Raw genomic sequence first — 26,847 nt, 5'->3', positions numbered from 1 at the left:
ATCAGGGAATCAGGAAATAATATTTTCAAGGAGAAGAACTTCAGGAAGGCCTCCGGATGGATCAGAGCTGGGTTTTCTGCCTCCTCTCTACTCTCTGCCCCCAACCCCAAAACCACTCTTCTCCCTCCTCCCAGGAGAAATTCTCAGAATCCCCTATTGGTTTCAGCTACCAACTGTATTTTCTTCCTTTGGTTCCACCTCCCTTTTCTCAAAATTCCATCCTTACATCTTACAATATAAAAATGGAATACTAAGGGCTGCTACCATTTTATAAGTGGTAAAATGGATATGAATAAAAGGTTATCCATTTGGCCAATTAATACTTATTAAAGTTAGTGTGTGCAAGGCACAATGATATAAAAGAAAGGTAAAAAACTCCTTGTTCTTGAGGGCTGAGCCTAAAAGGAAACACGGGGTAAAAAACTATTACGTGCAAACACGATTTGGAAAAGATAAATTGGTAGTAGTTTCAGAGGGAAGACACAAATATTGAAGAGGGATCGTAAATGCTTACAGAAGATGGAACTTTAGATAAGTGAAGGGTATCAGGAACAAAGAGTGTTCCAGGCATTGTAGACAGCTAGTGAAAAAGAACTTCAAACGATAAATGACCTCATGAAAGAGAGTATGTTCTAAAAGTAGGAGAAATGCCCATTAGAATTACTGACGTTTCCTCTCATACTCTGCAAATTGGAAACCATAACAAAAAATGTGAATATTCAATATTGAAAGGTCTATAGAAAGACAGGTACACTGATGTACTATTAACAGAGCTGTGAAGTAAATCAAACTTTGAATGTACTGTAAGAAAAATGAGTATAGTGTGTATGACCTTTGACCCTAGAATTTCACTACTGGATGTATATGTATTATATTTATATGTGTGTGTGTTTTAATGTATGCCAAAATCAGTCACAATAGCACACTTTTGCTAGCAAATAACTGAAGGCAAAGTAAGTAGGCATCAATTGGAGGATGGTCAAAAAATTTAAATATTACTGTTATTATAAGACATTATGAACATGACAAATCCAGAGACACATGGGGAGATTTCAAAAAATAGTAAGCATACTTTTTGTTCTTATATCATCTTCATTTCCAAATATATCCCTCTTTTCATCTCTTCACAGAAAACTATCATATGGGAAGATTTTTAAAGAACCAGAGCAGAGTGAAATTATATGATACTAAGAGAATAATTTACACAGTTTGGGAACAATTTAGCTTACTGGATTGAGAGACAAGAGGTCCTGGTTTCAAATATGGTCTCAGATACTTCCTAGCTGTGTGATCCTGGGCAAGTCTCTTAATCCCCATTACCTAGCCCCTAATTCTCTGCTATCTTGTAACCAATATACAGTATTGATTCTAAGATGGAAGGTAGGGGCTTACAATAATAATGGTCATTTACACGACTACTAAAAATCAAAAGGAAGCTGAATTCAAAGAAAGTAAAAATGAGGTGATCTTAGGGAAGAGATAAATAAACACACTTAATTCCTCAATATAAGGCAGCAAGGTGGTTCAATAGATAGAGCGCCAAGTCTGGAGTCAAGAAAACTTGAGTTCAAAACTGTTTAATCCTGGGCAAGTCACCAGTTGCCTTAATCCATTGGAGAAGAAAATATCAAACCACTCCAGTGTGCCAAGAAAACTTCATGGACAGTATTGACATAATGTGGTCCATGGGGTCACAAAGAGTTGGATACAACTGAATGATACAACAAGTTCCTCAACACAGAGAAGTAGAGGACTAAGAGGACAATATTCTATGTACATACATTGTTGATACAATTTCCATATTGGATGCTTTTACTTAATTTGGGGAGGAGGGGTCATAGAAGATCCAATATGGGGTGAGGAGGTGGGTATGGGAAATAATTGTGATATAAAGACAAAAGGCATCAATAAACCTACTTTAAAAATCACAAGTGCAGTCCTGTGGTACTCCACTCTGTTACTGAGGTGACACTGGTTCATGACAGGCCAAGCTAAGCTGGAAAAAATACTTTGATAATCTGAAGGGAAGCTAAGAGAAAGAAGGTTTGTCCTTTGAGGATAAGCTTAGAAAAGTTCATATCACTAGAAAGTTAATCATTAGATAAAATTTAATTGGACTCAGTAACCCATAAAGACCACTGCATAACTTTGAAAGTTGTGATATGTTTGTAATTATTTAAATAATTAAGCATATTTTGAATTCATACATAAACCTATTCATTTTAAACCCACATCTTTGATTTTATAGAAATCATCCAGAAAAATGAAAGCAATTTCCACAATAGTTTCAGGTAATTAGTTTACATAGACTGTTAGTGAGGTCTACTTCATATTTCACTGAGCTAGAAGTGACCTCAGAGGTCCTCTAACCCAACCCCTCTAAAGAATGAGGCCTGGAGTTTTAGTTATTTGTCCAAGATCATGCAAGTAGTCAATAGTAAGATAGGACTTGAACTCAGGTCTTGTTGGACTATAAATAAAGTTCTATTTCTTTTTTTTTTTTTTCATTAAACCCTTATCTTCCATCTTGGGAGTAAACTGTGTATTGGCTCCAAGGCAGAAGAGTGGTAAGGGCTAGGTAATGGGAGCTAAGTAACTTGCCTAGGGTCACACAGCTGGGAAGTGTCTGAGGCCGGGATTTGAACCTAGAATCTCCCATCTCTAGACCTAGCTCTCAATCCACTGAGCTACCCGACTGCCCCCAATAAAGTTCTATTTTTTAATGGACCACAGTGTCTGGGCATGATAAGTCTCTTTATCCATCTAGAAAGAATACTGCTTTAAGATGTAGACAATTTTAAAATGTAATTGTTGTCTTAAACTTTAATATTCTTTCCCTCCCATCTTATTATTAACTCTCTTCTTTGGTTGGGAAGTAGGGAATAGAGCCACTATCATACCTTCAAAATATCATGTGGTGATTGATATATTCTATTAGAAAAATCAACTTCTTGTAATTCTTTTAACTATAATACAAGCCCCCAATCTATCTTTGGATTTTTATAGTCCTTTATTAACTTTGCTAATGAAGCAGTGTAAAAATGAAATTTGGGAGATACCATCTTTAAGTATATATATATGTATTTTCTATGGACACGGGGAAATTATCAAACTACATTTCCCGTGGTCCAACGGGTTTCTGGTTCTGGTTCTTTGGGCGTGGGGACGCCTATGTCTCCAGGCAGAGAACAGTTTAAATCTCCTGGGTTAGGGGGGAGTGGCCCTCTTGGCTAGCAGATTTCAGGAAGAGATGAGAGGTAATAATGGCTGGGGCAGCAATTTTGAATTCTTACAAGCGTGTGGTCTAATAATTTTATCTATCAGCATGGCTTTAATTAAAATACTAATTTATATTATTATATCAGCGCTTATTATTTTTTATCTTTATAGCAGATAAAATGAATTATTAATTTAATATTTCACTGAACAAGTTGTATTTTACTCAAATATAAAAATGTATTTGATATTTCACTTGGGATTTAACATAGTTTTGCCCCTCATAAAAGTTTGCTAAATTAAAATGAATTCTAAAAATGGTCAAAATTAAAATGAATTATAAAAATGGTCAAACAACAAATAAATTATTTTAGATCACTTGGGTTTTCTTGGCAGTTTGAAGTAGATTTCTAAATTACGTTGATCAACAGTATTCATTTCCTAGTACCTGCTGAGGTCTAGCCTGCAGGATCCAGAGACATTAACACCTGCTCTACCATTAAAAGTAGAGTTCCAAAACCATGGCCAAATTATTTCACCTTGGTCCTCTCAAAAGTGAATTCTTATGGTTCATTTTCAACATCCAGAATAAATTTATATTTTGGTTCTTGAAATAACAAGATAGAGAGACACAAGACAGAGACTTAATCAGCCATTCACTCAGTCAATAAGCATTCACTAAATGCCTAAGATGTGATAGACACTGTGCTAATTGCTAGATTATAGCTCCATCCTAACTGCTACTGCTATTAAACATCTAATCAGTTTTACATAGGATCAGATTGATGGGAGAACTCTATTTTCTAATTAATTTTCTTATTTTATAATTTAACATGCATGCATGTGTGTGTATTAGTGTGTGTTTTGCTACCAGTATAGTAAAATACTTCACTTTTCATGCTACTGGTAAGAAACTTCTAATTATAAATGCTTATTCTACACTATTTCATGAATTTACTATTTCAATAAAAACTATAAACCACCTATTTGTGACCATTTCACCAATGACAAACATATGAAATTTGGCATTTACTTTAAGTTTGGCAAAAGGCTTTACAAATATTATCTTATTTTATCCTCACAACAGTCCAAGGAGGTAGACACTACTATTAAACTATTTTATAGGTGAAGAAACCAGGTTAAGCAGAGGTTAAAAAACTTACTCAGGGTGACAAAGCTAGCAAGTTTTTAAGGCTGGATTTGAATTCAAGTCCTCCTGGACTTCAGGTCCAGGGTTCAAAATTGATCATGCTATAATCCATTTTTAAAAGACTTTTCTAGAGAATATACTTTTGATAAGTCTCTGAATTGCCAACCTTTAAAACTGCAGAGCAATAAAGGACCAGGTTATTAGTCCACATTCCTTATATTATAGATAAGGAAAACTGGGCCCAAAGAGTTTCACTCAAGGCATGCCTAAACAGAAAGCTGGTTAGTGCTACAGCTGATATCACTATACCACACCTATTGGCTACAGGATGATGTATGATAGCTAACTTGCCTGGGGTATAAGTGCTTCTTTTCAACTAACGCTAGAGTACAGTATTTACAATTTCTTCTATCTACAAGTTAACAGTGGGTAAAAATGCCATGAAAATCACTGTATACCTTCTACTGTGAAGCAGACTATTATGGAATTATATGAAAAGGATGAATTTCTGCAAGCTAAAGCATAAGGAAAAATGGAAGAAAAGTGGGATAATTTTCCAGGCATGATTAGAATACAAAAGCTTGCCCAATAATTCAGGATTTTTAAACAGAATATAAGGCCTACACTTCCCTAACCAGAAACCAAATCACTTCAAGCCAAGCCAGCCTGGCACACTATGGACTAAGCGGGAAAAATAGCCAACGCTACAGATTCAGACTGATTCTACACCTACCACTGGCCCCTGGGCTGGAAGATAGTATTATGAAAACACATTATTTTTCTCCAAATCATACCCCAGATCTACTTTTAAACAGTATAAATTGGTCTTACTGGCAAACAGAAACATGGTTACTGGATAGTTTGTCTCTTTGATTACCTGCCAAACCAGAAAATGCAGAGGGAAATATTTTTCCCTTAAATTATACACCTTCTTTCCCTATGAAAAGCTTTTCAGGGAGGGCTCCTTTTCCAGAATATAATAAATAGATTGTTAAAAGCTGGACTTCATAGCTTTTGAAATTCTGCTCTGTTTAAGTACTACCCCAACAAAAAATAAAAGTGTTCTTCTGATTAACTTGAATCACATATTTGACTTACTATACTGTTTCACATAGCACATGTGAAACACCAAATTCAAAACAGGTCCCAGAAAATCTACATAATATTCTTTTATGAAGGGTTTTGGATTCTTAAAGCACTAACAAACAATTCCTTCATATGTTAAACCTCAGATAATTTCACCTTTTTACTAATTTTTTCAGACCCCAAACATCTATTATTTCTCCTTTTATTAGCAAGCAAAACTTATGTGGAAAAATATTGTAGCCAAAAAACATGTAATAAAATCCTTTCAGCTATCGAACATATGCAAGATGACACTAAGTGATCAGAAACAGAAAACAATAAAAACCAAATTAGCTTCATATATACAGTCTACATGAATACTAACAAATAGAGAGCCAAGTGGAAAGAAACAACAAAAAATAATTATAGAAAGCAAAAAAGATTTGTCACTTATAATAGTTTTGGGTTTTTTTAACACATAAGTAAAAGGGACTTACCTGGTTTGGGCACTGAATTTGTCACTGACTGAGGGACTTTTTGGTTAATTAGCTCAACACAGTGACCAGGAAATAGTCCCACCTACAAAATAAAAGAAGTAGAGCAATAAGACTGAAATACATAACAGCAAACAGCCCAATTTGTAAATACTCCCAATTCAACTTTGACTAATGTGCTCCACAGAGCCTCCCATTTGTTTCTACTGTGCCCTGTCACAAGTAACAGATGAATCCAATTGTACAAAACAAAAACAAAACAAATCTGTTGCTACAGAAAAATTGTAGTTGTGTGTCTAACATGGCCAATTATGCAAATTTGCTTTTTAGATTGTTAATGCCCATAGTCTTTTTTCCACAAGTTATAAATATTAAATCTAGCAATATTATATGTACAAGATAGAAGATTTATACTCGACCAAAACACTCTATAAAAATACACATCTAATAATGTTGATATCTTACCAATTGTAACAAATTTTAGGTAGCTTTTATTTGCTTTTTTTAAAAAATAAAATTAAATACAATATTTTTAAACCATTCTCTAAGCTGATTCTTTATAATGTTTAATGATTTCTATTTACTCCCTTGCCCTTCATTACAACATTCAATGGTCCCTATTACAAATGCAAACTTCTCTATTTGGCATGAAAAGCTTTTCACATTCTAGCACTTTTCTACCTTTCCAGTCTTTTACACATTACTCCCTTTGACACACCCTAAAGTCCAGGCACACTTGTATACTTGCTGCTCCTTGCACAAAATATTTCATCCTCCTACATTTGTGTCTGTGCAGTAGCTAACCCCATGCCTAGACAGTTGTCCCGCTCTTAGTTACCCTGGCTTTATTCAAGCATTCATCTTAAGTACCACCTTCAACAGGACACATTTTCTGATTTCACCTTACTGCTTTACCATCCAAGTTGATCTTATGTTTGCTTGACAAGACTAGCCTCAATGAGGATATATTCATTAGGAAGGAGCTCTACTGGTCTGTATTATCATGGAACAAAGAGATGTGCTGGAAATGGGGATTGTGGCCATTGAAGTGCCAAATCTACATTCTTTTATTGCTTCAACAACTCCTACTGACAAGGGAATTGAGGCCTCCTATTCCTGAGGAAAGAGAGAGAGCTGACAACTCATGGAGCAAAAAGGTAGCCTCTTGTAGAAAGAAAAACACCCAGTTTGGAAGACCTAAGTTCAATTCCTATTATTATTATTATACTACTACTACTAATTATTATTATTATTAATAATACCTCTCTCACATGACTGTTGTTATAATTAAATAAAGCATTATCTATTTAACTAGGGACAAAGAATATATAGATTTGCTAATATCAATAACATCATTATTTTCTCTGGGTCCTAGAAATTCTTGGTGCTATGCTATGGAAGCATAAATACTGCAGTATATATAACCATAGTTGACAGAACCAACGTGTAAATATACACCCTAAAAACAAATGAAAAAATAGAAAGAAAACTGTTCCCAGGCAATATTTATAGATGTTTCCTTAGATGTGCTCATAAGTGGGCTGCTATGCAGCAGATGTTACTGCTGAAAACGTTGGAAACCACATCATTCGTGTATCCCTCTATTGACAGACTCTGGGGAAGAATAGAGAAGGCTTCCAAGAGTCTGATTCATCATAAAATTCTGAACTGCACATTTTCCTTCAGTGTAGGATTGCTTTCACATGTTTATTTGTTGCATTCTTGCTTCAATTTAGGGATCTATACTTTTAACTATTGCTAAACTATGAAAACTCAGCACTACTTTAAATAATTAACTATTTGCCTGCTTCATAAACAGGCATTTCATCATGAATAATATTCAGAAATTATGTATCTTGAATGGTTCTCATTTTTTAAGAAATCTTGAATTTTATCAAACTCATCCCTCTACTTAAAAAGCAACCGGCAACCAACAAGCATGTAGTAAATACTTATTCTTCTGAGCAGAAACAGTATGAATACGAGGAGTGGTTCCATTTTATCTCTGTATCCTTGGCAACTTGTGGCTGGTTTATAATATATGCTTAAAAATACTTGCTTTGAATGAAATAAAATGAAATTAGTTGGCTTTGACCTGTCTTGAGGATCACATGTTGGCTCTTTGTGATTACTACTTCCTCTCCTAAGTACATATTTTTTAATACATCTTGGAATTTTTTCCTAGAAACCAAATATAATAACATAAAGCTTGAAATTTCAGTTTTGTGCAAATTGTCTTTCTCTTGTTCTGTGATATCTATTTTATTCTCTCTCTTTTAGCTAAAGGATCACATTCATCAGTCCTTTCAGTACTAAGCATGGGGTATAGTTCATCTAGACCTGCTGACTTGGATTTATTTTCTATTATCTCCCCATTTTGTTGTGAGTTTCAAATCTCCCTTCAATCTTTTTTTTTTTTTTGTCCTAATCCAAAACTTCTCAGTAGAACAGCAGCAAATAAAGAGCTGAGGAATCCTGTCTTCTCCTTGTCTGTATTCACCCATACACCCTGCACTGATTCTATTACTTCTTTTCCCTAATTAAAAAATAAAATAAAATCTATTTTGTTCTCCTTGACATTACTCCCCAGGATCAACTTATTTTAAACTTTAGCACTGCTGACACTATTTGAATATAGGACACCATTTTGGTGAGGGTGTTAATCTTTTGTTCAGCCTTACTTCTGGCTTCTATCAGTACAGCCAAAAATTTGCAGACTAGACCTTAGCCTTATACTTCTATATTCAAGGTATTCAAGAAATTATGCCAACACTATGGACAACAATTCATGCAAAAAAGACCTTAAGCTTTTACTGGGAAATAATCCATTCCAATACGATCCAAGGAGCATGTATAAAGAGCTCTTATGAGCAATGGCATTATATTATGCTCAACATTGGAAATAAAAAGACAAAAGAATATACACATAGGTAAGGTATAATATAAGGTAGGTAGAGATAATGGCAAAGAAGAGATTTCACAAAGTGTTTTAAGGATATCAGAGGGAGGCACAATAGTACATCATGAATACTTTCTTCAGGAAGTGAATAAGAAAATTTATGATTTGTTGTCATTCCACCTTTCCTTCCATTCTGCAATCGCAAACCATATTCTGTATTCTTACAGTGACTTCCAATCATTCCACTTCTCAGATCTTTCCCAGGTCATTACCTCTGCACTGGCTCATTCCTCCATTCCTTATCCTGACCTCATGAATGGCCAGTTCAATTCTGTACTGACTTTCTCTCTACAACTTTATTCCCTTTCCCATCACCAATATTGCCCAGACAAATTTCAACCTTGGATTGCTCCCCGCAGCTGCTGCCAATACTCTTACTTACTTCTTGCTACAAGAAGTTCTAGTAAATTATTAACTCTGTCAATTAATGCAACTACAAATTCATTTCCCATTCCCCATCTGCATTCCCAGTAAGGCAGGGGAAATCTTTTATACCCAATTCATTATCCAAATGATCACAGTAACTTTTACAAACCTTTTAATTCTTCCTTAAACTTCTCATTGTTCTCTCATGTCCCATACTCTTAGCAAGAACCCTGTCCCATTTTTCACAGAAAAAAAAATAGTCTTTCTATGGAAAAATCCCTCTTTTCCCCTCCTCTTTATTTTACATCACTCAGATGCCTTTTGCACTACATCCTCCTTCACTCATCTCATATGAAGAGGAGGCCTTCCTTCTTCCCAAGGCAAAACCCATCTAAATGCACAAGTGTTCCCATTCTCCCAGCAGACCGCATTCTCTTATCTTCAATCTCTAATTCCCTACAGCTCACAAACATGCTCATGTCTCATTTATCTTCTCAAAAATCATCTCAATCTATTCCTACTAGCTATGATTGCTTATCTCTCCTCCTTTTTGTGGCTAAATTCCATGAGAAGGCCATCTACAATCAATTCTTCTCTGCCCTTTCTTCTCACTCTTCTAAGTTCTCAGCAATGGGGCCTCTAATTTCATTATTCAATTGAAATTGCTCTTCCAAAAATAGCAATGATCTCAACTGCCAAATCTAATGCCCTTCTCTCCATCATCCTTCCTGAACATTCTTCAGGCTTAGATACTCCCTGATACTCTTTTCTAAGACTCCATGATAATACTCTCCCTGGTTTTCCTCCTACCCATTACCTGAGTACTTCTTAGTCTTCTTGCTGTATCTTCATCGTAGTCACACCCACCAATTGGATATTCCCAACAGTTCTGTCTTGGGCTTTCTTTTTCTTTTGTACAATTAATTATATTTGGTGGTCTCATCAACTCCCATGGATTCAATAATGATCTCTTTTTATTAATGAATCTCAAATCTGCTTATCCAGCCCAAACCTCTGTCCTTACCTCCAGACTTTGATCTCCAATTGCCTATTTGACACCTCAAACTGATTATCATGTAACATTTCCAAAAACTGAAATCATTATCTTTCCTTCCAAAGCTTCCTATTTTTCAAACTTCTCTATTACTGTTGGGGTAACGCCATCCACCCAAGTCAGCCAGGCTCACAATCTGTCATCTCCAACTCCTCAACCTCTCTCTCATCTGATGTCCAATTTGTATCCAAATTCTGCTGGTTTTACCTTTGTAACATTCCCATTACATGATGCTTCTTCCTCTAGTCTAACAATGCCACCGCTCTATTAGAGACCCTCATCACCCTGTGTATGGGCTAATGCAATACTTTTCTGGTTGGATTCCTTGCCTCCCTACCTACCTACTCCAGTCTACTCCACTGTCAAAATGATCTTCCTAGAGCACAGTCTGATTAGATTACTAATCAATCAACTCCTAACGCCTCAGTTTGGTATTTAATGCCTTCATAGCCTGAGGTCCTACCTTTCTCATGGTACTCTTGGACACAGTGACCCTAGCCTATTTGGAGATCCTCAGGTAGGGCCTCCTGACTCACTGTGACTGTGTGTCTCCATATTTATATCTGCCTCCTGGGTTACATAATTTCCTTCAAGTCTCAGCTAAAATCGCAGCCTTTCCTGATCCCCCTGAAATGCAGTCATACCTCTGCTGATAATCTCCCATTTGTCATATATGTGTGTGTATGTGTGTATACACACTAGATTGTGAACTTGAGAGCAAGAACTATCTTATATATTCTTTGCATCCCCAGTACTTAACAACGAGATCTGGCAACCAGTAGGTACTTGTTGACTAACTGGGTGCTTAGGTATGGTGTGCTATGTTTTTTCCTTTCCTTTACCAAGCTCTACCTAGAGTTATGTTTATCTGTGTATTATCATACATTTATACATATATTAAACCTTCTTATTGGAAGAATTCCTTCTTATTGGAAGAATTCTTATGGAAGAATTCCCATCGTCCTTCAAGATTCAGCTCTAGTTCTTTTTACATGAAGCCTTCATCTACCCACTGCAAGTAACATTTCTCCCAAATTCTCTTGCATTTAACTATTTTGTATTTATTTAGTATATATTTATATATGTACTCATCTCTCCTTTTAGAATGTAAACTCATTAAGAATATGGAGTGCTTTGTTTTTTTATATTTCAATCTCCAGCTCTTAGTACTGTGCCTTATACAGATTAAGTGCTAATCTAATAAACTGAATTTCAATGGGCATATGGCTATGTATAAAAATCGATTATATAAATGTAAAACAGTGGAAGCATAGATAAGATTTTTCTGATAAAAATATGAGGATTTTAGTGGCTTGCAGACTCAATAGTGTGATGTAACAGCCAAAAATCTAATGCAATTTTAAGCTGTATCGAGTGAGGAATAGCTTCCAGAAACTGGGACATGATAATTCCACTACACTCCACCTTGTAAGCCCTCTTCCAGGATATTGTGTTCAGTTTGGGGTTTTAAGAAAGACAAGTTGGAAAATGTCCAGAGGAAGGCAAGTGGGAGAGCAGAAGGCCTTGAAATAATGATATATGAGGATTAGCTGAAGAAATTTTGTCTGGGAAAAAGTAGATGCATATGGGACATGACAGTGGATGGGGAAACTAATGAGTAAAAATTCCAAAGAAGCAAATTTAGGATTAACATATAAGATGGAGGGAAAAAAATTCCTAACAATTAGACCTGTCCAAAAATGGAATGTCTTGCTTTAAGAGCTATTGGTTTCCCCCTTGTGGAGATCATCATGAAAAGGCTGGAATGCATTTGTCAAGTTAAGAATGAAGATTGCTTTTTATATGGCTTGGACTAAATGGCTGCTGAGAAAATTCCCAACTTTCACATTGTGTGAGATATTTGTGGAAGAATGTTTATTTATGCTCATTGTGAATACTGCAAAGTTGCATAAATAAACTATCCAATGAAAATTTGTTTTGGACTTTAGGCACATAATGAAACCACCCTATTATCACATGTATTAGTCAGCCTAAAGAAATTCTTCAAACCATTTTGTTCAGTAGTCATCTTGTGACTTCTGATATACAGCAAAAATATAGATATAAATATGGCTCAATTCCTACAGTAATGTTCCAATTGTCAAATTCTACTTTTGTTGGTGATCTAATAGTTCCATGTGATTCATAAAATCTACTGCTCTCTTTCTACCTTATCTCTTATTATTACTGTCAAAGCAAAGGGGTCTAAAGGACTGAAGTATATTCTGAATTTCTGCCCATTTCATGGACTATTCTAGGTAAAAAATTCATGACCAAGGTCTAAATGTCTATATATTTAGACCACCGGGCAAATAAATATATTCCTGAAAAAATTTTGATATCATAATTATAAAGCCTGATTTACATGAAATTGTTTTTGGAAATGATTCATTGAGAAGGATGGTCTCTTGTTTTGCAACATTATATATTAAATGGTAAATTTCATTTGTAAATATTCACAATATCCAGATGTGCTAAATAAATAATGTCCAATGAAACAAAAGTACACTTTTTCATGATACAGACCATAGGTGCAAAATTAATACCTGAAGAGTCATGATTTTTGGGATGTATTATATAAGCTCCCTTCTCTTGGGCATGATAAAATTTTAAAAATATAAATATCTTATTAGAATAAATATTTCCTATTTCCAGGAATTATGCAATCATGTTTTATTCTGAATATGTGAAGGGATCATTTTGGCCTGTTGGATTCATGTATGTAGACTGAGCATTTAAAAACAAAGTCCATTAAAAGGCACATTTTTTTTGTTCCAAATTAAAGTTTCAAAAGAGGCAAGTTTTCTCAGAATCATGGCCTATGAAAGCAAGATGGGATCTTAGAGAAAATCTGATTATCTCATTTTACAGATGAAGAAACTGAAACTCAAGAGAGGTTAAATGATTTGTTTAAGGATGCACAGCTAGTTTGTGGCAGAACAAAGGCTCACATCTCCTGATTCCAACCAAATCCAGTGATCTTTCCATTCTGTTAATATTACCTCTCCCTGACTAAGTAGTTAGAAATAAATCCCTTTATGGAATACATTTAAAATTTTTTTTATTGCTTAAAGACCCTATCAACATGCAATCTGGACACCTCAATTTTTACCCCTACCCTTTGAGAAACCCCATCTCTGGACACAGTCAAAATGTTGAGTGCCTTTATTTGTTTTAGAAGCTTCTACCACTGTATTAAAATCCTCTCTCAGGAATCCCAGCTCTTACTTTGACCCCTTCCTTTGCAGTTGTTATAGTTGACCACTCCCTGATACCTCTGAGACTGGCTGCAGACCTCTTTGCAGCCTGCTTGCAGTCTGTCTATGCAGGATTGTTGTACTAAGTCTAAAGAGGGTATAAAAGATCCCCAAGTTCTGGCCCTCCTCTGAGTCATCATCTAGTGCAATGGCATTCTCAGGAGTTTAGTGACCAGAGCTACCGGAGTCTAGGGACTCAGTGTGGGTTTATGGCTCACAGCTCTTCGAGGAGGTCTAAATTCTAGCACTAAACTCCTTTCCCTAATTAAAGAGTGATTTTTCTATTTTATAGTTCTGTGTTTTTTCTCAGTTAACAACCCTAATCCATAAAGGAATTCTGTCCGAATTATAAAAATAAGTTAACTCTTGATTATTGTGATGAAGAGAAAAAAGGAAGGCCCTGAAATGAAGTCTAGACTTTATCTTCATCATTAGATTCACCTTCTTCAATTTTCACTTTAGCCAAGGATCCTTATAAAGTGCCCCAAATCACCCATTTCTCCTATTCATATAGCAGAAAGGAGTTTATAGAAAGAACAGCAAAGAGTACAAATATTCCAGTCATTAAATTTTGAACAACATAGAGGTGGACTGTATAAATTACACAAGAAATCTCCATTTTAATTTGTCTTGCATCTAAAAATATAAAGAATTGAGAGACATGACCTAAATAGTATTGTTTCAGAATGTGCACACATCTGACAATGTTCCATAATCCTAGAACTTTTTGAAAAAGTTATTTCTAAAGCTAATTAAAACAAAATTATAAAAGCCCTAAAATATAGATAGAAGTCTTAATATATTCCCTAGGAACACAAGCTTTCAGAGTAAAATGTTTATTTCTGTAGCTGAGTTCATGTTGCACTTCCTACTCACAAAATTTTTAGAAAAGAAAAACATGCACATGATTATTTTAACTGTATAGAGCCAACCAGTCTTTTAGCCTTTATAGATCTACCTTCCTGTTAAAGCCTTCTACTTCTAAGTATTGATCTCTGTTAGAAATTAGCTATTTGCCAAAGTTTAACAGGAATAGTGGAGAGTAAGACAATCCAACTGACAAGAGTAGAAACAACATAGCCACACGATCTTGTAAAATCACTAAATTCTGAGGTTTCACTGTATTTTGAGGGGTAAATTTATATTAGTTTGTTAATTCTTTTAGTTTGGAATTCTCTTAACACATTTTAAGATTTCTTCTTACCTTTGATTATTTAAGTCGCCTATACCACAAAAGGGTTTTTTTTTTTAAATAATAAAAGCTCTCAACAAGAAGAAAATAAAAAAGGCCCATTTTAGTTTCACCTCTTCCTTCTCTGTCCAAATCTGGTGGAATGACCAATAACAGATTACATTTTTCATGGAATAGTGTTATAAGAAATCATAGGGAAAACAGGAAGTGCCAAAGCAGAGGCAGAGAGAGATTCCAGAACCCTGGAGACAGTGACTCTGGTGGGACAGCTGGTTGGACTTGCTCTATGCAGGAAGACACTGTGTATGTGAACATTTCCTACAAGCAGTTTTACCTTCTGGGAAGTGATTGAGATTGGTTTTAAACTCCACAGGTGGATTGTGTGAATTAAACCATTACTCCCCTTCTTATTGGATTTATATCTGTTCCTGTGTGTTCCTGCTACTGCTGTGATTTCTACTAGAACTCTACTAAACTCCAGAGGACAACTGTTAGTGAAACATCTCCCTTTTGACTCTGTGGACCTGTGTATCTTCCAGCTTTCCCTTACTCTAATTACTAGCAATGGGGGGGATTTTGGTTAGGGGGATAACACAGGTACCTGGGATCTCTAGATAGAGATTCAGTGTAGATAGTATCTGTTCAAACCTATTGGATTTTGGTGGGAGGAATTAGTTTCCATACCTAGTTAGATTATACCAATCCCCTTCCCCTACCTGTCATAGTTTAAATAAAACCCTGAGTTACATCAGTGTGATAACTTGTCAGTTTCTGGAAGCCTTCCCAAACCTGAGGATTTCTGATAACTGGCCCTAAGGACTAAGTATCCAGAAATTTGCCAAACCTTATTTGTTATTTATTTCAATAGTGAACAAAAAGTAGTAAGAAATTTCTTTAAGAAATTCATGAGTTTTTGATAACTAAAAAGTTCTGTATTTATTCTAAAGTGAGATAATTCATGAATTTCAAACTTGTTGTCGCTGAGGATATAATGCATGATATGTCTTTGTTTAGAGATGATCTATATTTCAACTTCATTCTGAAGATGTGTAAATTGAGACCTAGAGAAATTAAGTGACTTCCTAAAGTCAAACAAGTTAAACAGCAAAAACTATATATCAACTTTTATCTTTTCTATATAAACATTTTTAAATAAAATACACAAATTTAGGGGAATGGTACTCCTTTCATAATAGGATTCACCATACAATTCCCTTAAATTTATATACTGGCATAACAATAATAATAACAACAATACATTTAGATTTGTAAAAAAAACTCATAATAATCAGATCCCTAACAAGATATTCTTATTACTAATGCAGATCCCCAAATATCCTAGAGAAATCAATCTGTAAAATTGTACTGGATCTGTATCACTATCACACGCAAAATTAGTATCCTTAATTACTGAGCATAACAGTGATCTGTGAAAACTTAATAACACTTTAATAAATGCCTCTATAACAAAAATTTCATTATCTCCAAGCGATATAGACCAAAAAACTTTCAAAACATAAGAGAAATGAGAAAGGAGATCAAAATCAAGTGGCAATAGGATGGGGCACACCTAACTCCTATAATCCTATCTTTTCTTGGAAGTGAACTGAAAATGCTTATGGTGAGCCTATATAGGATATTTGTAGAACATTAGATATCCAATAATCACAGCTAAATAGTGAGCTGCCATTATAGCATCATTTTTATCTAATAATAAGAATGGAAATGAAGTCACCACCATGATCATCATTATGACTTTTTGAATGTGATGAATCAGCTTTACATAATGGATAAATAAGGCTAGACCTGGAATCAAGACTTGAGAGCAAACTTGTCTCAGAAACTTAATACTTATGTGATCCTAGAGCAAGTCACTAAATCTAATTAAAAACTCAGTTTCCTTATCTATAAAATAAAGGTAACAAGAATTCCTACTCTACAAGGTTATGAAGTATTGATAAGATTATGTATAGTCAATACTATGTAAAATTTAAGATCTATGTAAATATATTTATAACACTATGCAAATATAATAATTTACAATAATTAAATTTATCTCTTTTACTTTTACAAAATACCTCTTTACAAAAAAATAAGTAGATCTATGTAATAAAGAATAGGTTTATCAATATAAATACCCATTCTGTTCCAGATAAAGGTGAAAAGAACCTTTTAGCTATATAAATTTATTTTATAGTTAGTGTTTATCTTAGTACATATATACATACACATACATGTGGGACCAGTGAAATTTTCTCTCCTCTAAGAAGTACTTTGGTTTTTATTTTAAATTTTCATTAATTTTTGAATATGGTTATAATCTAAAATAGCTACTATGACTGAAGAGAAGTACTTTTATAGCACACAGTCTATTTGTGATGATAAAAACACAAAGTTTAATAATAATTGGCCTTCTGCAGTGAAGGCCAATATACTTTAGAATTCATACCTCATTCATTTTCATAAGATTACTAGGAAATACCAGAATGCCATTCTCTTTCTATAACTGTGAAAACTGGTATAGAGAACTTAAATAGTTTGCCTGAGATTGCTCAAAAAATAAGTAACAAAAATATATACAGATTTAATGCTTTTCTGAGCAGTCTGTTCACAGTTCTTCTAGAATGAGTTACGAACAATGTACAGTATCTGAAACAAATAGATGGATAGTATATATTTCAAAATCCTGGATAAAATTTGGCATTAGAATTCCTAAGACCTTTGACTGAGCTTATGGATTTTCAAAGGTATCTACTATTATTACATTAACATCTTAATTACTCTGTTTTCAGTGACTGGAATACCTTTAATGAAACTAGTGTCTCTCAATTTTGTTTTATAAACAGAACAAAAGCTCCTAGTTACCTACCTGTGGTTTACTCTCTTATATACAAGAGGTAGGCATAGGACATTTTTCATCCTAGTCTGGAATATCCCTTGCCATAATCAAAAAATGTTCTGAACTGCCTCTTATCACCATTAGGAGTTTATGCTAAGGTATATCAATATTTCAAAGATTAGTCATTTCTTCAGTGTGGGAATTTCTAGCAAGGCAGATCTTAACCCTAGTATTACTAAAACCCTGGAAATTTATCTAAGGCTTAGAAAGATAAATAGCTAATCCTTAGTCACAAAGCAAGTTCATTCATTCACTAATTTAATAAGCATTAATCATCTACTGTGTGCCAAGCACTGTGAAAAGTGCTGAGGATACAAAGAAAGGTAAAATAGAGTCCCTGCTCTCCAGAAGCTTAAAATTGAATGATGGTGACATCATGCAAATGAATATCACAAGCAACCTATATAAAGGATAAATTGAAACTAATCAACAAAGGGAAGGCACCAGAACTGAGCAGGATCGTGAAAGGTATGCTTTGCAAAGTGAAGGTTAGAAGGGAAGTAAAGGCAACGCATGCATTCAGGAGGCTGAGATGAAGAAGATTCCAGGAATGGGATATGGCCAATGAAAATACCCAAGATATCTGGAGACAAAGTATAGTTTTTTTCAAGAAACAAGAAGGAGGCTAATATCACTGGATTGCAGAATATGTCAAGGGATGGAAGATCTTATAAGAAGAATAGAAAGGAAGGCAACAGGAGCTAAGTTATAAAAGGTTCTGAATGACAAAAATAATTTTAAAATTGATATTAGAAGTGATGAGGAGTCATGATAGTTTATAAATTAAGGTGGGACAGGGTCAGACCTGTGCTTTAGGAAGATCATTTTGGCAGCTAAGTAGAGGAGGGACTGAAGAGGGAAGAGACTTGTGGCAAGCAGAACAATAGACTATTGTAGAAGTCCAGGTATGAAGTAATAAGGTCCTATAGCAGGGATATGGCAGTATCAGGAGTGTGGCAGTGTATATTCGAGATATTGCAAAGTTGAAATCCACAGACCTTGAAAACAGATTGAATATGGAGGGTGAGAGATACTGAGGAATCAAAGCTGACAACTAGATTGGAAGCCTAGGACACTGAGAAGATGGTAGTGCTCTCAAGAAAAAAAGGAAAATTTGGTAAAGAGGAAGGTTTGGAGAAGAAAGAGGAGTTCTTTTTTGGACATAAGTTTAATATTTTTATAGTACATCTCATTTGGGATGTGAAATAGGTAGTTAGGGATGTAAGACTCAGGGTTAGCAAAGAGGCTAGTTAAGTTTGGACAAACAGATTTGAGAGCCCAGAACAAAGACCTGTGGAACATCATGATTAGTGAGATTAAAATTGATGAAGATCAAGCAAAGGAAACTAAAAATGAACAGTCAAATAGGTAGGAGGAAAATTAAAAGAATAATGTCATGAAAACCATAAGAGTACCAAGAAGAGGGTAAACAGTGTCAAAGCCTGCAAGAGACATTTAAAGGGATAATGATTGGAAAAAGTATGTAAGTTTTGGCCATTAATAAATCATACATAACTTTGGAGAGAATACTTTAATTTGAATGATGAGATTGGAAGACAAGACCAAAAGAGCTATGAAGAGAGAAAGGAAAGGAAGCTGAGGTAGCTTAGGTAAAAGGTCTACTCAAGAAGTTTAGTTATTCTTTATCAGAATTTAAAGGTAGCAGATGATAAACAAGAGGGAAGTGGCTAGTAGGTAGGGAGAGAATGAAAATAGGGGAAGAGGGGATGATAGAGGGATCAATTGGATATGGAAATTTCTGAACTCTTGAGCAAGGAGCTGGTGTATTGTGGATGATAGAAAGATCAAGAGTATGACCATCTTTATATGGGGTCAGGTGCTCAAGGGAAATGAGTGAAAATTAGTAAACTGTTAAGCTAGGATGTTTGAGGGAGCATCAATATGCATATTGAAGATAACTAGTCTGAAGAAAGGAGTTGGAGAGGAAAGTAAGATAGTGAGCTAGGCTCAATGAGGAAAGAGAAGTGCCTAGTCGTTGGTAGACACCAAAATTTGGACTGATAGATACAGAGTGAATGAATCTCAAAGGAGGAGAGGTTACTGAGTGATATTAATAGGGGGAGTAAGGGGAAGTGGAGAGCAAGGAGAGCAAGGAAAGTCTAATTCCCTCACCACCTTAACTAGCTGCATCCAAGGGGAAGGAGTAAAAATGCAGTCAGCTCAGGGTAAAGGTTGTCAGGGATGTTATGTCATTGGGGAAGAGGAATGTTCTAATGATAGAGAGAAGATGTGGGAAAGGAAGATTTAAGTTGAAAACAAGTTTGTCACCTGTGGAGAAGACATTCCTGAAAGTATTGTGGAAGAAGTGATTAGTTTTGGGTGGGGCATGGTGGTGGTAGGGTGTCCTGGGGTGAACAGAATGGGGAATAAGATTTTAATAAAGGCTGATACAGGATGAGAATCACTGGATATGGAGAGTATGATTGGAGGAACAGGTTGTTCATTAAGGGAAGATTTTAAATTGAGTTTCAATGTCCATGTGCCTCTGGTCTCAAGGGAGAGAGGTGCAAAAGTTCTAACTGACTTAGGCAGTTCAGGTGAGAGAGCAAATACTTGGAGCTAAAGGAACAGTGGGCAAATTAGGGCTTCCTGACTTCAACTTTAATACTTAATCCATTATGCCACATTATCTCTCGAGGTTGCACACATTAATTTTTAGATTAAACTAAACAAAAGAAAATTAGGAACATATACCTATTCCCCCCCAAAAAAAATCACAACAAATGCAAATCATAGGGTTTTTTTAATCATTTATTTGGATTTCTTTATGCTACACGTTTTTTCCATTAGTATGGATCACGGAATAACGGAAAGACACTCTTCTGTTTTGTCTTGAAAAAAGAAAAAAAAATTTCTACAAAAAGACTAAGCACAATAGGTGAAACTGGAGACTCAGGACTTCTGTTTTATTAATGTATAAATTCTTTTAGAGATAAGGGTTGGATGTTCATGGTTTTAACCACTGTAACAAATGCATATTACTTTTTTATTAATAAAGAGTAGGATGATTAAAACAAACTTTAAATTAATACATATTAACATTTTTAATTAAAGGACTACTATGTTACAAAAAATAACTTTTTTAGAGAAGTAGTACACATGAAGAGCTACATTTAGTCTAGAACAACTAGATTAAAGCCTTATCTCTCTGACTTTTCCTAGGTTTGTGATCATGAACAAGTCATTTAACTTGGCAACTTTTCAAGACTAAGTATAATCAAGTTGAAGACTTACATTATTTTCTTTTTTTTTTTTTTTTTAATTTTAAACCCTTAACTTCTGTGTATTGACTTATAGGTGGAAGAGAGGTAAGGGTAGGCAATGGGGGCCAAGTGACTTGGCCAGGGTCACACAGCTGGGAAGTGTCTGAGGCCAGATTTGAACCTAGGACCTCCCGTCCCTAGGCCTGGCTCTCAATCCACTGAGCTTCCCAGCTGACCCCCCAATTTACATTATTTTCAAAGAACGCTGATACTGGGATTTCCCTACACATATGAAATAACAAGTTGAGATCCCCCAAAGTTCTAAATCAACAGTATAATCAGAGAATAGTTATAATTACCAGTTATCAATCAATAGATGTACATAAATTAGTCAGAAAACATGTATGTATTATGTATTATTATTATTATTACAAAGGTAATAAACAATATAGCAAGGTTTCACAGAGTTTTCAGAGGTTCTCTGTAGATAATTTAATAAAGATATCATCAAGCTATCATGTCAAATGATAGGATGGACTGGGGGCATAGGAGATTCTACTGCTTAAATCAAGCTAAAAAACAAAAAATAATCTCTCTGTACATTAGTTTTTAAGTTGTAAATTTGTCTCTCTGAAGTGATCATGTATTTAATTAACAATGTCACTAAAGGGAAATCAGAGATAAGAAAACCTATTAGCCTTAGAAAAAATGCCTTTTTGCATTTCTAAGCAAAACAAAAACCTCTAAATCGGCCTTCCTGAAATGGAGTCCAAAAAGAAAGTATACTCACGTCAAATGTTAATGAGTACTATTAACTTTTATGAAAGTATGAAGGAAAACCCCATGTGTGGGGGCGGGTAGGTGGCTCCGTATATAGAGAGCCAGACTTGGAGACAGGAGGATCTGGGTCCAAATTTGGCCTCAAACACTTCCTAGCTGTGTGACCCTGGGCAAGTCACTTAACTTCAATTACGAAACCCTTAATACTTCTGTCTTAGAATTGGTGCTTAGTATAGATTCTAAGACAGAAGGTGAAGGTTTAAAAATAACACACACCCCTCAAAAAAGAACAACTTGTGTAACAATTTATTGCCCAATAACATAGAATCACAAGTGCATCCACCTCTATGACTCATGATATATAAAGAATTATGTATGAATACACTTCAAAACAAGCTTGCACAGTACTGCTTTACTGTAATGTTAATTCACCTTGTGGAAGCAAAGCCTTTTTTAACAAAATTGCTGTAAGTGTATACAGAGTCAGCAGAAGTTCTAATCTTGGCAATATGAATCCATGGCAGCACTAGCAGTAGCTGAGGAAGAAAAGGGTGAGGCCTTTCAGGTATAACATGGAATTAGCCTAGATCTCATGGACTTTAGATGACACAGGGACGTGGGACACATAATGATACAGTTATGAACTGGATGAATGAACAAAACCCAAAAAAGAATCTTTAGTGAACTAACATCAACTTGGAGGCGGGTCTCTAGTGACTGCAAGAAGGATCTATTCTATTCAATATTATTATCAATGACTTAGATGAAGACATCTGCACACAATCTGCACACAATATAAAGCTAAGAGAGTAGTGAAACTATTAGGTTACAATGAGAATCACAAAAGATCTAGAATGATAAATCTAATAAATTAAAATTTAATAAGAATAAATATAAAGTCCTTTAACAGCTCCCTTTAAAAGACTGATAAGGCATGTAAACGAAGCATGTCTATCTCCAAGACAATGATATGCAGTTGAATGGGCACAATACTAAGCTAGTACATCAGTATACATATCTTGGGAAGAAACTGCAGGTACACTGTGGCTGGCCCAGAATTAAATAGGATGAAAAGCCTGAACTAAATGTATCTGAGCAACTGCGTGATGTTTTCGATAATCCCAAGCTGTTCTTGGACACAAAAACATTTTTAAAACCCCAGCAATATTCTCTTCATAATGCCATATGGCTATAAATTAAAATCTCCAAGGCATAAATAATATGAGTGATCCAAAAAACAAAGGAAAAGTACAAGAATGAAAGATAACAGATGGACAACTGATTATTACTGGTATTCAAGAGATGTTAAAAGATCTAGAAGAAATCTTCTAATGCAATCTTCTATAAAGGATTTTTAAGAGCATGGAAAATAATGACATAAGGCAAAGTGAGTATGGATAAGAGTCTGAAACTTTGGAGATGCTGCCCATTTTGATAAGATCATGAATTCACTGAAGGATTTAAGAATATTGAAATGGACATGATACTTGACTTTAAATATTTCATATTGATCAGGCTGAAAAGAGTTTAGATTTGGTATTTTTTGGTCTTTAAAAGAAGAATAAAGGACATAATTATGCAAGGTATGAGACATGTAGTCAGTAAAACTTGGGTTTGAATTTTGCCTTAGAAAATTATTAGTCACTTGACACTTTGGGCAAGTGAATAAACTCCTCCCTTAGCCTCAGTTTTCTCATCTGTCAAATGACCTTAAGGTCCATTCCATCTTGAACTTTTAGTCCTATATTATTCACTAAGAATGGTAGATTTAGGCTCCACGTAAGGCAAATTAATGGTATTAAGAGTGTTATAAAAGTATATAAATGGCTACAATGGAAGGTAAATATTAGAAAATGAAGTTTTCAAGTAGCAGCTAGATGTCCATTTTCAGGGATATTGGTCTAGATGGCATCTTCTGAAGTTTATTCCTATGCAAAGTCTGTGATATAGTTTTCAAACACACCAAAACCTTTCTAGGGATTAAACACCCAAGTAAAGTGAGCAACAGGTCAAATGGGTTTGAATTGTGAATATACTCATAACTAGGCACACAAGTAAAACTAGAATGGACTAAAATGAACAAGATGTCAGAGTTTGCCTACCTTAGAAAAATTAGATGGCAAGAGTATCCTACTAAGGCTTTCAAGTCCTGGATTACATATCTGAATTTTCTATTTTATTTCTGTTGATTGTAAGAAAATTTCAGACACCAAAGTACACTGCTAGAAGATATTTGATTTATTAATAGAAGCACACTATTGAACAAAATGTAATGGCTATGAATTATTTCCACCCCCACCTTCTCAAGAACTTCAAAGAAGAAACTTTCCCTGAACTTTTCCACACTTGGAACCTCATTACCTACCTGAAATCCATGCTTTCCTCTCCACCATGTGCTCAATACTTTTGGTGGCATGTCAATAACTGACACAATGTCTCCCACCTATGAAATAAAAATTGAAGGAAATCAAATGCATAACTACTATTGCAGTTAGAATTTGAAGCTAAGCAGTGGGATAGAGAAAAGTATTATTCCTTTCTCTGATTAATGTCCTCGAAAGAAACTCTCCCTTTAAAGGATCCCAAAATTTATTGGAGTTCTGCTTCCTTCAAAATGTACCTTTGTATTGCCTGCATAAAAAGATGTTAACAATCGGCTAAATGAGCTGAATAAATTTCACTCAATTTCTGCAATGATTATAGAAGCCATCTTCAAGAGTTATTCTCAACTTTAGACATTGTGTCTGGCATACAATCACCTTTTATTTTCAATTCAGTTCTGCTGATAAGTGTTTCCTTTCTTTGAGCAAGGCGAAACATGAAGTAGAAAGATCAGATTCATTTTTTTTCTAGTTAACAGTTTAATAGCTTACATTGAGATGATGTTTGGGAGTATTAAGTGTTTTCACATATATCTTATTTAATTGTCTAAACTATCCCCATTTTGAAGATAAAGAAAATGACTTGTTCAAGGCCACACACCTAGTAAGGCGGAGCCAAGATGCTGACTCCAAAATAGTACTCTTTTCAAGTGATTAACTTGTAAATATACCATGAAGTGTTTTTTAATCTTCCAACATGAAGAGATTCCAACAGGCCAACCAACTGGCAGACCAAGAATAGTAGGAAAATGCACTACTAATTATTTCTTCTTTAAGTTGATGGTTCAGATCACATTGAAACAGTTGACTTCCCCTATGATGAATAATAGAATTTACCTCGATTTTTATAATATGCAAGTTTATACTTTTACATACTATTGTTTACCATTTATTTTTAGTAGCTTCACATTTGTCATTAAAAAAAAATCAAAAGATAACTTATTCCATGATAAAAATAGCAGAGTTAAATGAAATATAACCAGAAATACTAAAATTAATAATAAGTTCTTAGATTTAGAGGTAAAGAAGACATTCAAATCTACTTCAATCACCTCATTTTACAAATGAATTGGGGACCAAAGAGGTTAAGCAACTTTCCCAAAATCATATGGACCAGTGGTTCCCAAACTTTTTTGGCTTACCACCCCCTTTCCAGAAAAAATATTACTTAGCCCCCTGGAAATTAATTTTTTTTAATTTTAATAGTAATTAATAGGAAAGATAAATGCACCTGTGGCCATCGCCGCTCCCCTGGATCGCTGAAGCACCCACGGGGGGGGTGGCACCCACTTTGGGAATCACTGATAGACAGTTAAGTGAGAGAGCTAAAATTTAAGTTAATGTATTTGTGTATGTCTACACATGTATAAATATACACTTGTGTGAATATATGTATACAAACATATATATATATACATATATATATATATATAATGTGTGTATACACTACATAACTTGCAGACAAGAATGATTTGAGTTTTTCAAGCCTACATAGAAAAAAAAGTCACACTTGCTAACGGTATTGGCATTTTTATACAAGGTTTTTGTCTTCAACTAGCTCTAAAAGCTTTTACTGACTGTTACATATTTTGTGGGGGAGAGTACCTTAAATTGCACANAATTAATAGGAAAGATAAATGCACCTGTGGCCATCGCCGCTCCCCTGGATCGCTGAAGCACCCACGGGGGGGGTGGCACCCACTTTGGGAATCACTGATAGACAGTTAAGTGAGAGAGCTAAAATTTAAGTTAATGTATTTGTGTATGTCTACACATGTATAAATATACACTTGTGTGAATATATGTATACAAACATATATATATACATATATATATATATATATAATGTGTGTATACACTACATAACTTGCAGACAAGAATGATTTGAGTTTTTCAAGCCTACATAGAAAAAAAAGTCACACTTGCTAACGGTATTGGCATTTTTATACAAGGTTTTTGTCTTCAACTAGCTCTAAAAGCTTTTACTGACTGTTACATATTTTGTGGGGGAGAGTACCTTAAATTGCACAAGAAAGTTCAGATTATTTTGCTCAAAAAGGAAGTCACAGTCAAAGAAACTAAATAATTTTCATTAACATTGGGCAGCTTTGGAGAAAAGTGAAGTTTTTGATACTTCAGTTTTTGATAATGTCCTATTATCTATATTCAGTAATTCATCTTATATTCAATTCATACATCCATATTCAATCATTACCTCTAAAGACAATTCATCGGGAGCACGAGCAGTATATCTCTTGATAACATGGGCAGCACCTACAGCAGGTGTGTTAATTGATGATTCTTCATGAACTAACAAGTGATTTCCCTTGTTATCAATCTGTTTAAGAAAAGAAAGTAAACTGTATTGTGAAGTATTTGAGGGCATGTGAAATTAGTAGACTACAAGTTAACTCAGAAAGAATACAACTCAGAAGCCCTAAAGAAAGAAAATGAATAAGAATACATCTCAAATTCATCAAAGAAAGACAAGAAGCAATTAATAAAGATTTACACAATAAAATAGAGGTCAAATATGGCATGAATTTATAATATGACTATGTTTTCAAAATAACTAGAACATTTTTTATATATAATGCCGGGCAAATTATAAATCCTAATAAAATGTTGATTAGATACTTTATCTTTTATCTTTTTAAAATTTCTTATAAATTCCTAATATAGCCAAAATAAAGTATTTATTATATTTATGCCATCCACTAACCAATATATCAGGTAGCAAATATTCATTAAATACCTATTCATGCACTGTGTGGTAAGCACTAAAAGTAGGTACAAGGTAAAAAATTAAT

At 34.6% G+C, this 26,847-nt stretch overlaps 1 protein-coding gene across 2 annotated transcripts in view; it reads right to left on the bottom strand.

Annotated features, from left to right (window-relative positions):
* ARHGAP32 (Rho GTPase activating protein 32) overlaps positions 1-26,847 on the bottom strand; it is a 262,767-nt gene that overhangs the window by 112,824 nt on the left and 123,096 nt on the right. For both annotated transcript variants that reach the window (XM_044668328.1, XM_044668329.1), the window contains 3 exons: positions 26,253-26,375; positions 24,022-24,099; positions 5,929-6,010 (listed from right to left, as the gene is read on the bottom strand). In XM_044668328.1, coding sequence (XP_044524263.1) covers positions 5,929-6,010; positions 24,022-24,099; positions 26,253-26,375 — 283 coding nt within the window. The remainder of the gene's footprint in view (positions 1-5,928; positions 6,011-24,021; positions 24,100-26,252; positions 26,376-26,847) is intronic.

Source organism: Gracilinanus agilis, chromosome 3 (genome assembly GCF_016433145.1).
Source record: "Gracilinanus agilis isolate LMUSP501 chromosome 3, AgileGrace, whole genome shotgun sequence".
NCBI lineage: Eukaryota > Metazoa > Chordata > Mammalia > Didelphimorphia > Didelphidae > Gracilinanus > Gracilinanus agilis.
This window is presented reverse-complemented; position numbering and strand designations above follow the sequence as displayed.